Raw genomic sequence first — 13,406 nt, 5'->3', positions numbered from 1 at the left:
TGTTTGCTCCACAGGATTATGAACAGTACAATGTGTTAAATGCCCCAGGTTCCCTGGTGTCTGGAGTCACAGCTGGCCACAGTAACTCTGGCCCCTGCCAGCACAGAGCTTAACGGAGCCTTCCACAGGCCAGAATGGCATGTCATCCTGGGAGCTGGAGCAGGGCCCCGCGAGGCCCTGGGGTGCTGCCATCCTCTCATGGCACCCTGTCTGCAGCCAGCTCTGAGTGTGGAGACCAGGGGCTCTCTCCTGACACTTACGGGGACTTTACAGGGCCTCTCCTTGGACTCGAATGACTTTGCACGTGGTTGGAGTGGGTATCTCAGTTAGAATCATTGAATCACTAGGGTTGGAAGAGACCTTTGAGATCAACTGTCCACCCAGCACTACCACTGTAACCACTAAACCACATCACCCAGCGCCAGATCCAGACACCTCTTAAACACCTCCAGGGATGGTGAGTCCACCACCTCCTTGGGCAACCTGTTCCAATGCCTGACCATCCATACAGTGAAAAATCTTTTTCTAATATCTAATCTGAATCTCCCCTGTCTCAGCCTATGGCCATTCCCTCTGGTCCTCTCACTGCCGGCACTGTAGGAGAGACCGGCCCCCACCTCATACAACCTCTTGTCAGAGAGTTACAGAGACCAGTGAGGTCCCCCTGAGCTTGCTCTTCTCGAGACTAAATAAACCCAGCTCCCTCCACCATTCCTCATAAGACATGTTCTCTAGGTCCTTCACGAGCCTTCTTGCCCTGTGCTGGACACACTCCAGCACCTCAACGTCCTTTTTAAAGTGAGGGGTCCACAACTGAACACAGTACTCGAGGTGCAGCCTCACCAGTGCCAACCAAGTACAGGGGGATGATCACTTCCCTGGTCCTGCTGGCTGTGCTGTTATTAATACAGACCAAGATGCCATTGACCTTCTTGGCCACCTGGGCATACTGCTGGCTCATATTGAGCTGGCTGTCAACCAGCATCCCCAAGTCCCTTTCTGCCCAACAGTTCTCAAGCACTCCTCCCCCAGCCTGTAGCACTGTGTGGGGTTGCTGTGACCTGGCACTTGCCTTACTGAACCTCACACAGCTGTCCTTAGCCCACTGATGGAGTGTGTCCAGGTCACTCTGTAGAGCCTTCCTACCCTCAAGCAGATCAAGCACATCTTGAGGTTAAACTGTCTTCTCTGGATCTAACTGGATCTTCTCTGGATCCCAGCCTTGTTTTATCAAGACATGCACACGCTGGCTTCAGTGCTACGGAAAGACACAGTTGCAGGGTGAGTGTGATTCTATTGTGTACGTGTAATGAGAGGGTGGAGCATGCAGAAGACCTGTCTGCTGCCTTGGGACTGCTGCTGAGCATGGGACTGCCCTGCCATGGGCTGGCCTGGCCCTGTCCTGGCTTGCTGTGCCAAGCAGCTGAGCTCTGACAGCGATGGGACGTGACTGCCTATAATACCTGGGTAGAGCATGGTATGTTCAAGGTGATGTACGTGGGAACAGACAGAAGAAGAAAGATGTATAGATGTTTCCTCCTGGCTCTTTGAGAGAGAGGGAAGTCTGTCTGCTCTGTTTCTGTCTATCTAATGCCGACTGTGGCCTGAGCCAAGCACTTTCGAGGCACAGTCTGTCCTGGGCTGTGGCCAGTGGTGAGGACTGCTTGACACTTCACTTCCAAGGGCCAGAGTGGTTCTTTTTGTGGCTGTGAGCAGCCCTTGCTGCTGAGAGGAGGAGGCACATAGCCTAGTAGCTGCCTCCTGCTGGTGTCAGAGCAGGCACTGTGCAGGGCACCTTCTGGGTTCACTTGTGTCTCCCACAGCTCATTCCTGGGTGTGAACCTGAGTAGAAACAAAGGTGTGTGCTGAGAAGTGACCATTCTGCTTCTGTCATGAAAAAACCTCCTCCTGTGCTCTGTTCTCCCATGTCCTTTCTTGAACCCGTGCCCTTGTCCCCTCTGGTCCGGATGCTCATTCAGAGCGTGCCAGAGGGCTGGCCAAGAGCTCCTTCTCTCTTGCTTGTGCCAGTGCTGCCAGCCGTGCTTGGCTCGCACGTGCCTGGGCTTCTGCCCTGCCTCTTGTAAACCCCTAAAGCCAGGGGTGGTCTGCAGCCTGCTGCACTCAGGGAACTGCCAAAGGCTTTCCCTGATACTGACTTTAACCTGGGAAAAGTTGTTCATGAGTTGTGTTGCACTCCTAGGGGAAAACAGATACTAGGAATGGGCGGGTAGGTTACCCTGCCCCAGCCTGGTCCAGAGGTGCCCTGGGAAGGAGAACGGCAGGCTGCAGGCAGAGGGCTGCTTTGGCAGTGGGGTCCCAGCTCTGCTTCCTGGGCCAGGAAGAGCCCAGGAACATCCCTGCCCCACACAGCCGATCCTGGGAGCACTGGACCTGCAGCATCACCCAGCTGCCTGCTTGCTGTCCCGGTGCAGAACCTGTGCCTGGCCTCCTGCTGCAGGTGACAAGGCTCATGAAGCAAGGCTAAAGCTCGGTCCCTTGAGCAGCTGGCTCGCAGTGCTGACTGCCCTTCCCTGCCTGCAGCCATTATCCTGCTGGCCCAGTGTCCCCTGCTTGAGATCCTGCCCTAGCTGGAGCACTGGGGCCCTGGGAACGGGTGGGGTGGTTCCAGAACAGCAGCTGAGGCCAGGACTGCAGGACAGCCACCAGGGCTGATGGCAGCAGGGCCCTGCAGCTCTTGCTGGGCTCTGGAGGTAACAGAGTTGGGCCACTTGCTCACTGCAGCACCAAGTGTCTTGGTATCCTTCAGCCCTCTTTGGGCAGCTGCAGCTGCCTGTGCTAACACTGTACAGGAGGGACCTGGGCCACTGAATGCGTGTGATCCACAATATATGATTTTTTATTTGACTTTTTTGTTTAAAAATAAAAGTCCTGAAACCCCAGAGCTGAGTGATAGGCCTCTTGTAGGCCACACAACAAGAGACTTCCAGCCTGGGCTAGCCCCATGCTGAGGAACTTGTAGCAAGGTATTTATCTTGAGTTTAGCTTGCTGGAAGTTTTGCTGCCATACAGACAATGTATGAGCCTTTCTCCTTCCCTGGTGTTTCATGGGTCTCGATGAAACCTCTGGTGTGCTCCATGTGGAACCCTCACTCTTCTGGGATGGGATCAGAGGGCCACAAGTGCCCTCTCTGGGCTCACTTTGGCCTTGCCCCGGGCATCGGAGGTGGACAGAGCTGCACTGGTGAGATGCAGCAGTTGGTGGAGGGGTGTGGTTGGATGTACCAATGTCCTGCTCTACTGTCTTGGGAGAATCCTGTGCTGCTGGATCCCATCCTGGTGCTATCCCCACAGCTGTGTCAGCTGGAGACATGCACAGGCATCATAATGGCAGGTGCCAGGGCTCAGCCTGCAGCCTGGAGGTTGACTGGATGGTGTGAGCTCTGTCCTGGGGCTGGCCTGCAGAAGCCCTCGGTGTCTGCCAAGGGGTGATCCAGGCACTTAGTCAAAAGTGTCAGGGAGCGAATCTTTGGGGCAGGGAAGTAGTGGGGAGAGCTCCCTGAGCACAGAAAGGATACCATGCCTTTACAGGGCTCTAAGGGACCTCACAGCCTTTTGATGATGGAAAGAACAGAAGAAAATTGATTGAGCTCTGGAACAGGCTCCCCAGGGAAGTGGTCATGGCACCAAGTTTGTCTGAGTTCAAGAAACATTTGGACAACACTCTCAGGCACATGGTATTGTTCTCGGGGTGTCCTGCACAGGGCCAGGAGTTGGACTCGATGATCCTGATGGGTCCCTTCCAACTCAGCATATTCTGTAATTCTAAAATCTGTGAGTGAAGGGCTGGGAAGCAGAACCAGGGCAAGAGCAACTCCTGTCCTGGGAGGTGGGAGGGACTGGGTGGGCCCTGGCAGGCCCTACTGGGTGCCAGCAGGGGCTGATGGGGTAAGACCAGTGCACTTGAGTGCTGCTGGCAGGGAGGGGTAAGCTGAGCGCCTTGGAGCCTCCTGCAGCACAGAAGCCACCGTGAAAGACAAACCAAACCCAGGTCTCCAACACTTCTGGCTGCAGGCACACCCTTGGGATGGGACTGCTCTCTGCTGGATCCCAGCAGGATTGTTCTGAGCTGCTGTGGCCACTGAAATCTCTGCCTGGTCCTTTCTGGAGGGCGCCTCTGCTGCAGCTGCATGTCTTCCAGCCCTGTGTCCTCTGGGCCCTTCTGGGGCACATTTGGAGCAGTACAGCATGACAGGCTTAGTCATGAGAAAGAAGTCCTGTTCATCCTGTCCACAGATACCATCAAACTCCTCCCTGCTCAGGTGGTGGCACTGGGTGCTTTGCCTTGCTCCCACCAAGCCTGACTTAGAAATGAGCCATGCTGGCCTGGCCCATACCATGTAGCCAGGATCAGAGTTAGAACCCTTTGCCTCTTCTCCTTGGTGTGGTGGGTGTGTGCCATGGACCAGCATCTGCACGCAGAATCAGTCCCCTCATGCTGGCCTAAGCACTGCCCAGCTGTAGGGCCTGTTGGGTTTTGGTAAGGTTTGGGCCTAGCAGGGTGCTCCTGCTGGGGAGGGGAGACATGATGGGGAGTCTCTGGGGCCGGCCTGTGGGCTGGAGGTGGTGGGAGCTGTGCCCTCGTGCCCAGTGAGTCTGACAGCTCATGGCTTGTGGAGTGGGGTTTACATGGTACAGGAGGGAAAGGAGAGGCAGGTGTTTGTGAGATTTGTGTCTAAAACACTTGTCAAATACTTCAGAGCTCTTTGGCACCCGTTGCTGGCACTGTGGGGCAGACAACTGCTGAGGGTCGGCTGCCCAAAAAGCATCTACTGCTGACAGCTCTGTTGTGTGTGCTGTGGCTGAGGCTGCTGTGGGACGGGCATGGGACTGTGACCTCAGCCTGCCCCTTTGACTGTCACAGCATGTTCATCCTGGGGAGCTGTAGTCCCATCCATCCGGAATTGGTGCTGTTTCCAATGCTGGCCCTGCGTGTGCCCTCTCTGGGGCTGCTCCTGGCCTCCCTACTGCCACGGCACCGTCAGGAGGAAGGCAGAGAGCCCAGCTTTCTTGTGACTCTGGCAGTGTCCAACCTATGCCCAGTCCCCAGAGGACTCAGGCCTGGGCAGGTGAGTGTCTGCTCACCAGCCAGCCTGGTCCTCAGTGTGAGTGGCAGCCCGTGGAGGGTGTGCTGGGTGCTGTGTCTCTGCGTTTGGGCAGAGCTGCTCCAACCATGCCTGCAGGAAGCTGTAGCCATCGTGGAGAGATGAGCTAAAACGTGCTGCTGGCCAAGCTGGACCACAGCCACCAGTTGCAGGAGCCCTTAGGGAACAGTCTTTTTGTCCCAGAGAGCTGTTGGTGTGCTGCATTGCCACAGACCCCTCATCGGTCCCCTCCTCCAGAGGGGGACAGTGTGGGGACCTGGTCATACAGGCCTCTGGCACTAAGGTGCTGCTGAGAGCTGGGCTTGAAACTGCATCCCCTCTGGCCAGGCCTGTTATGGGGGAGTTGTTTGGGAATCACCCCTGCCTGCAGCCCATCTGCTCCTGTGGGCTGTGAGGTGGGCGCTCACACAGCATCCTCCAGTGCTGCAGGGGCACAGGCCTGAGGACACAGCCAGCCCCAGTGCTGCGCTAGGGCTGCTGCAGCTCGTGGGGAGATGCTGTCTGCCAGCATTTCTCTTCCCCTCCTTGCTTGCCCCATCCTTATCCCCATAGCAGCTCTCCCCTGGTCGTGGTCACAGGGCTTGCAGCCTGCCTCAAGCTCCTGCATCCTCTCTGTGTCTCCTTCTGCTGTTATTGCTGCTTGGCAGAGTGCTTTGTTTATTTACTGTGTCCCCCTGCTTGCTGCAGAGCTTTTGGCATCCAATAAGTCTCTCAGTGGGGCCTGGGATGTATCTGGGGCTCTGGGGAGTTGGAATGTGTTCTCTGCTGGCCCTGGGTGCACCACTTCTTGCTGAGACTGTGACTGCCAGGTTGGTCTTGCCCAGTGGGTTTCAGGTAGCACCGAGCTGTGGGGAGGTCTGTGGTTGGGCTCCTTGCCGTGGCTCAGCAGAGCAGATGTCCCCAGAGCTGTCCCTGAGAGTGTTTTGCTCTGTCAGCTTTGTTGCTCTGGGCAGCACTGGGGTTGGCTTGGCCTCCTGGAGGGGTGAGTGGAAGGATGGAGTGCCTCAGGTTCACCAGTCTCGTCATTGTGAATTTTTTTTTGTGTTGTGTCTTGCAGAAATAACATTCATCCCAGATTTGATGATAATGAAAATACAGAAAAAAGAAAAGCAGGTTTGTGACCCTCTCTCCTTCTCCCAACTTAGCTGGCAAGGCTGGGGACCATGTCCTGTGTGCTTTGTGGGAATTGTTGCAGTTGATGGGTGGTGGGAAGGAGGCCAGGGTGGGGAAAGGTTCTTGCATTTCCAGACAAGGTTGCAACTCAGCACCTTGAGATTTCATCTGAGCTGCAACCCAGAGCGGGCCATTGATCAAGGTGGGTTTTGTCTTCAGTAGTGGAAGTGTTCTTGATTTGGTGCTGTCCCCAGTGAAGGAGCAGCCCTTCTTTTGCCTCGAAGCCCATAGTATTGGTTCTTGGTGGTATCTTATTACAAAACCACACATTTGCTGTGATTACAGTTACTAACATGATACCAAAGGACTAACACCAGCTGGGAGGTTGGGGAAGATCATGCCTGGGAGCTGTGTGAGCTTGGCCAGGGAATCTTCTTCCTTTACTCAGAAAAAATTCCATCCCACCAAGCTGCCATTTCTGAATTGCTGCATCAGATCTTAACAACCTGCTGCTCCCAGAGGAGATTTATGAGCCAGTGGTCTCTGTATTAACCATCTGCAGGGGAAGATCCTGACCGTCGGCGCTCTGCTGAGGGGAAAGGACCTGTTACATGTGTGGAGCCTTGCTCTGCCTGCAGGGCTGAAATATTGCTGGAGGTATAAAACAAACTGGTCTGCCCAGAGCTAATTTGTGTCTGTGCTGCTTTTAATGGGAAACCATTAAATTGAACACAGAGCTAAGGAATAAATCTCTTTGAGAGCATGAGCCGGTACCATTTCTAACCAGCTCTGAAAGCAGCGTGTGCTGCTCAGGGCACTCCAGATCACACCACCATGGCAGGGTGATGGGAGGAGGAAGGGAGGGAAGGGTTTGGAAGAGGTGAGTGTGCTGTTCTGGGTTTGCAGCAAAGCAACTGCTGTGGATATTGGAAGGTGTGTGTGGACAGACCACCAGTACTGTGGGAAGTAGTGAGCTTATCAGTGTGTCCTAAAGATGCTGTGAAAAAGCAGAGCCAGCTTCAATGTGAGGAGGAGAAGGGGAGCGTGGCAGGTCTTGCATACCAGCACGGCTGGATCGCTCCTGATGGGGCAGGGCAAGGCCTGGAGGAGAGTGAGGTGCTTTAGGGGATGGGTCTGTGATCTCCCTGCTCTGGTAGTGAAGCCCAGGTAAGAAGTCCACACCACTCATTGGGCAAATAATAGCAGGTTTGACTGCTATGGAAATGTGATTGCTGAGATGATGTGGGTTTTAAGCACAGCAGAACCACCTTCCACCAGCATTTGGAGATTCTAGAGGGCTCAACTGCTGAATTGTTTTGTGTAACTGCCCCTGAAGATAAAATCTGTGAGGGAGATAAAGACATGCCAGTGTGAGCAGGGAGGGGCAGAAGTCCAGCTGCTCATCTCTTGAGCTCTTGAAGACAGCAGCAGTGTAGGACAATCCTTGCAGCATGTCGCGGGGTGGGCTGCAGTGTTCCCAAGTTTGGCGTTTGGAAGAAAGCCTGGCCAAGCAGGGCTCCTGGGGGCACTGCAGGTTTCTGGTTGCAGTGGTGAAGGGCTCCCTGTCACGCTCAGCAGAGTGGCATTGAGGGCAGAACTAGCAGGAGGTGCCATTCCACATCACTCTGCACACCTGAGCCCAGGAGCTCCCACACCTTGTAAACAGACTTCTCATGGCACCAAGGAGGCTGTTGCCTTCCATTCAGCAGTCTCTGGAGAAAATGAGATGCTTGTGTGGTTCCCAGGGCTCTCAAGGGTCATGCGTTTCCATGTGTGTCTCCCTGCCAGCCTCTCACCGGCGGAAGCTCCATGTTGGTTGTCATGTAGGTGTAGGTTCAAGCCCATGGGTGAAAAGGCTGGCAAAATGCTGGCACCCATCATATTGCTGAGGGATGGCAGGAGAGCTGCCAGCTGCCTTTGGGAACAAGTAATGCATGTCCTCTCTTGCTTTGCCAAGCTGTTGGCTGCCCTGGGCCAATGCCTTGTCATGCCATGTCCACTGCCAGTGGATTGGGAAACCTGGGCTGGAGAGTTGGGCTGTCTGGGAAGGAAGCCCCTCTCTGTGCCCCCTTGGTGCCCCCCGCAGCAGTGCCACTCTGCCTGCACAGAGTTCCTGGGCACTGCCAGCTGGTGCACCGTCTGAGGGGCTGTTGTTAGCACAGGCGGGGTCTGTGTTTGCGTGACTCTTCTTCCTTAGCAGGCATGTAAATCTGGTGGATTTGTCACCAAGCTGTGACTAACTTGTGAAACCTGTCACTTGCCTCATGACTTAGGAGTTTTCGTGGCAGTGTGCCTTGTCTGCTGGCAGAGGTGAGACAGGGGTGCCTGGTTACCCCCAAGAGCAGTGACAAGCGATGGATTCCTCAGAGGGCTCAGCAAAACCATCGTTCCCTGGGCTGCCTCTCCTGTCTGTGTCCTGGTTGTCCCTGGGCACTGAAAGGTCTTGTATTCCTTATTTCTGTCAAGCTCTGACTTGCTGAATAACCTGAGAAATATGGAACTAAAATAAATGCAGTTATCCCACAGTGCCTGTAAATCTCCTTATTCTACATTCATGGAAATGCTCCCATCCTGCATGGACTGTGAGAGCTGAACAGCATAGCTTGCCTCTTGGAAATGGAGAGATTGAAAGCCCTGTGACCCCTTAGCTCCTACCTTCTTCTGGAGGGCTCTTCTGGCTCTTCAGCCTGGGCTTGGAGGTGGTTGGGAATCCCCTGCGGTCTGCGGCCGGCAGTGTGGGAATGCAGTGGGGAACAGCCCAGGGCTGCAGGCACTGTGTGGCTGCTGGGCAGCCCTTCCAGCAGGGAGGCCTGTGGGAGGATCTATGAGAACTCTGCTTGCCTTTGCTTCAAGCACTCACTGCATAAAATGAAGGATTTTCCTAAATTTTATGGGTCTGTTTAAGCAAAAGGTGAGCTTTGCTTGCTGCAAATGCTGCTGAGGGTTGTTACTGGAGCTCCTTGGGGCAGGAGCAGGGTCCTGAGCAGTGAGAGGCAGTGCAAGGAGACAGGAGCCATCCGAGCCCAAGGGCACTTGTGAATCTGTCCCAGGTGTGTCCGTGGGCTGCTGGTCCATACTGGGCTTCTTTTTGTCACAATGAGACTGTCAGGTGCGATGACCTTTGGAGCTGGGTGCATGGAAGAGTTTTGGGCACCTGCTCTGTAAGGATAAAGGGCAGGGGGAGCAGTGAGCTGCCAGGATGCTCTTTTCTTGCACCCAGGAACATTGGACCTGGTCCTCCCCCATGGTCCAAAGGCTGCACAGGCTTTCTTCCCATGCTCTTTCCTTGACTTCCTTCCCACTCTGACAGAGAGGACTGAGCAGGGAGGACAGCCTGGACAGCCCAGGGCAGCAGTGTTGTCCTCTGCCCCACCTGTGCCGTGTTCCAGTGCAGTGGAAACATGTCCTACTGCCGGGGCTGTCCTGGTCACAAGACGGAGCTTTCTGGCCGTAGTTGTTGAAGGCTGCATCATGGAGGAGTGACTCGGGAACAGAGCCAGGCCCCACCTCCGTCATGCACATCCCATGGTGACTGCAGAGCCTGCTCAGAGACATGATGGAAGGTGGCACTTGTGTATTTTTAGCTTCTGCTGCATTGCATTAAGAGCTGGAAACAAGGGGTGCGGACATCCAGCAACGAGAACACAACAGCCCATGCTGTGCATGCCACTGGCGGGGATGGCAGCGGGTGCAGAGGTTGGCTCTGCCAGAACCCTCTGTGAAAGAAGCTGCCTGTTCTGCTCCCGTCGGGCTCTGCAGCCAGCTGTGCAGAGAAACTGGGCTGGGGGCAGGCAGTGTGACCATCTCAGGGAGGCAGAGCTGTGTCACGGTGCCCATCCTGGGCTGTGGGTGCAGTGGCAGCCTGGACGGTGGCTTTGGTCAGTGCTGTGGGGGGAAGCCAAGCAGCAAGGGTGCTGGGCCACACCTGGGCATCAACCTCTGCCTAAAGAGCATGGAAACCTTTGATGGCCTCTGCAGTCAGGGTCCCTGTGGACACTCCATGTACAGAACAAATCTCTTTGGGGTTTAAGCCATGCCCTAGACCCAAATGCAGGGCTTCTTTGGGGCTCTCCTGGTGGACTGTAGAAAAGCCTGGCCAAGCCTGCAGCAAATGGGGTTTGAATGGTCCTGGCATTTGGATGCAAGGTGGCATGTGGCATGGCCACTGCTGCTGGCTGTGGTCACACTGCCCAGCAAGAGTGTGTTGTGTGGATGTTGTCTTGAGCCTAGTAGCCAGGGCAGCTGGATCTGTTCTTGGCTATAACCATGAGAAGTTCTCAGCTGTGGCCTCGAGTCAGGGTCTCACAGGCCATGGAGGGAACAGGGCTCTGGATGTGTGATGATTCCCCCCTGGCTGGGCAAAAGGTGCAGAATCTTTTGCCCCATCCAGCCAAGCCTGACCTCTTCTGCTGTACCTCTCCCGCTGTACCTCTCCCAGGTGCTTGGGCCCAGTTTTCTCTTGTCTTCACCCAAAGCTGCCTGCTGCTCTCCAGTCTCACTTGCTTCTTAGGACTAGTGTCATCCTGGCCCCCTGTCCCTAACTGCACTGTCCTACCCCCAGTTCCCTCCTTCTTCCCCACCCCCCTTCTCTTTGCAGTTTCCTCTTCTCTGCTCTTCCCTTTGCAGGTATGTGGCGCAGGCAGGTGAGGGAGAAGGCGAGGGTTTCATACTTGGCTCAGACCACAGGCAGTCCCACTGGCCTGAGCTGGTCCTTGCCCTGAGCAGGTATGCTGAGCTTCACTGCTCCTGAGCTCCTGCACATGTGCCAAGTAGAGTTTGTAAACAGTCCCTTTACATCCCTGTGAGCCCAACTTTGCTGGAGGGCTCGGAGAGGGTCAGGGGTGCTGTGTGACCCTCATGGGCTGGGGTGGCTGGTGCGTCTCGCAGGCTCAGCAGTTTGGGAGAGAGGAGGGAGCCCTTCGAGGACCTGAGGTAGGAGCAGCTTTGTCTCCCATCTCCTAGTGGTGTTTTCCCCCCACCCCTGAATAAAAACTCAGGAATCAAATTGAGACTATAAATGAAACGAATTTCAAGTTAAAGAAAGCACACTGTTAAGGCCCACCCTGACCCTGGCTTTGCCCTAAAATGGGTTGTGCAATTATAAGTGCTCTCTGTTAGCCTCCACGGCTCTCGGGGGAAGTTTCAAACATTTTTGCTCTGATCTTCTCTTTGACACTAGTTAGACACATGGGACAAGACTTGGTGCTGCAGCGGATGCTGAGGGACTGTATGAAATGTAATTTATAGAAGATTCCTCTGTGAATAAAAAAACTTACAAACATTACATTAAAGTGTACTATGGAAACGTGAAATCATTACAATCATCACCAAAAAAATGCCACTTGAGAGACAGTGCAAAGGCAGGGTTCTAAGGATAAAAAGTGTTCTGAGGAAGCGGAGGCTGCTTGTATTGGCTGCCAGACGTTTAGAGATGGGCATCACCTGCCAAAACCTGGAATCATGACCTTTACTTCTCCCCCACTGCAAAATACCCCAGAAGCAAAAAAGCTGTGTGCTTAGGTAGGCATGTACAAAGACATGTAGAAGGGGCAGTTGAATGGAAAATGATGTTTCTCTTCAGTTAAAAAAAAGTAGTAAGAAAAAGGAGACAAACTCTGTGAATTTAAAAGTAAACCTGTAGCAAGGCAGGACTACATATATTTTTAGGAACCACTAAAGACACAGAATCTAATAGCAAATCTTTTTCCAACCATCTCAGGACTAAAAAGCCTTTAAGAGGAGTCACAGGGTAAATAAGGCGTTGAATGAGGGCTTGTGGAAACGCAGCACTGGCAGAACAGCTCAGTCAGGAAGGCTCCCTACCCAGAGCCATCCCTGATGCCAGAGGCATCAAAGAGTTACCCTTAAATTAAAGGGTTTGATAAAGACATTTTTGAGCAAAGTAACGCAAGCCACCTGCTTTGATGGTGTTTACTCCAGAATTGTAAAGGAGCCTGATGATATTTGGGAATTGCTCATAATGTTTGGGGCATTGCCCATCAGGAAGGGAAGGGGGGAGTAAATGTGAAACTAGAGGCCAATAGGTTCACTTGGGTATTGAGTAAATAGTTAGGAATTATAATAAACACTTTATTTCTGAAAATACTACACTGATAAATAGTCAGCATGGCTTTTGCAAAGCAGAGTTAGTCCTTCCAATCTGCCAGGGGTTTTAAAGATAACTGGATCACAGGACTGAAGTCGGGCTGGGCTGGTGCAGGGCTCATGGGCTTCCAACCAGCTGTTGAGGAAGTTTCTCACTGAATGCTCTTAAAGAAGCATTGTCCTGACAAAAGCTCTTTCTGTAAATTAGTGACTGGTTAAAGGCAAGGAAGCAAAATACAGGGAAGGTGTTGCAGCTTTCACAGTGTGGACTGGGGAAGAAAGGTGCTGGCTGATTCCTGCAGTCATCTGAGATGCCGAAATGGAAATGGAGACTGAAAAGTTGAGAAAAGTTTCAGAGTGTGCCCAGTAAAGCCTTGGGGGAACCAGCCATGCACATGTCGTCACTGGAGGCTGTCCCTATTCATGGAGGAGACTGTAAAATGCTGGCAGAGAGTTTGGTGTCTGCCTACAGGTTGTTCCAGAGGTGTATTCAGTGGTTTGTAAAGGGAGAAGGAGCAGAGCAGAAACCCTCCTGCTGTGCTGTGGTACCTCTGATGCTACGTGCTTCCTATTGCCACCCCATAGCCCATGGGGTTGGAAGAGGTGCAGAACAAGATAAGGCAGGTGGTCTGAGAGCTGGCCACTCCGCCTGTGAGGAGAGGGTGACGTGTCACCTGTACCTTAGCTGGGCCAGGAGAGCTCTGCAGGGAGAGGACGGCAAAACTGAATTGTACGGAGTGGGTGACATGGAGACCCTCTCATACCCTGAGAAGTAGAAGCCACTTAGGAGGGCAGCAGGATTTAAACAAAATTCTTGGGTTTCCCCCATCCCTTATGAGTCTGTAGTACTGAATGCCCCTGGGTGCTTTGACACCCGGGGTTACAGGTGGGTTTGTCATTGTTTGGGTGCAGCCTGTCGCTGGACATCCTGAGCTGGGCCAGCCTGGGCAGATGGGGCACAGAGGTGCTGCCTGCCCTGCCCCACTCCTGCCCCCTCAGGGTCAGAGCACAGGCCTAGAGCATCCCCAGCTGGTGCAGAGCAGCGCAGAGCAGCCTGTCTTGCCC

The 13,406-nt window shown here is 53.9% G+C and overlaps 1 protein-coding gene across 5 annotated transcripts in view; it reads left to right on the top strand.

Moving 5' to 3' along the window:
* The window catches only part of CHD6 (chromodomain helicase DNA binding protein 6), an 88,731-nt gene that overhangs the window by 26,298 nt on the left and 49,027 nt on the right, over positions 1-13,406 (top strand). For 3 of the 5 annotated variants that reach the window (XM_051803214.1, XM_051803215.1, XM_051803213.1), the window contains exon 2: positions 6,181-6,236. The exons of 1 other annotated variant lie outside the window; for it this stretch is intronic. In XM_051803214.1, coding sequence (XP_051659174.1) covers positions 6,204-6,236 — 33 coding nt within the window. In that variant the 5' untranslated portion in view covers positions 6,181-6,203. Of the gene's footprint in view, positions 1-6,180; positions 6,237-6,798; positions 6,894-13,406 lie in introns of all 5 variants that reach the window. One more of the 5 variants, XM_051803212.1, reaches the window with a different exon arrangement.

The sequence above is a fragment of the Manacus candei genome, unplaced genomic scaffold, assembly GCF_025592945.1.
Source record: "Manacus candei isolate 608988 ecotype Guabito, Panama unplaced genomic scaffold, ASM2559294v1 h1tg000057l, whole genome shotgun sequence".
Classification (NCBI taxonomy): Eukaryota; Metazoa; Chordata; class Aves; order Passeriformes; family Pipridae; genus Manacus; species Manacus candei.
Note: the sequence above shows the minus strand (reverse complement) of the source record. Positions and strands in the feature narration are given on the sequence as shown.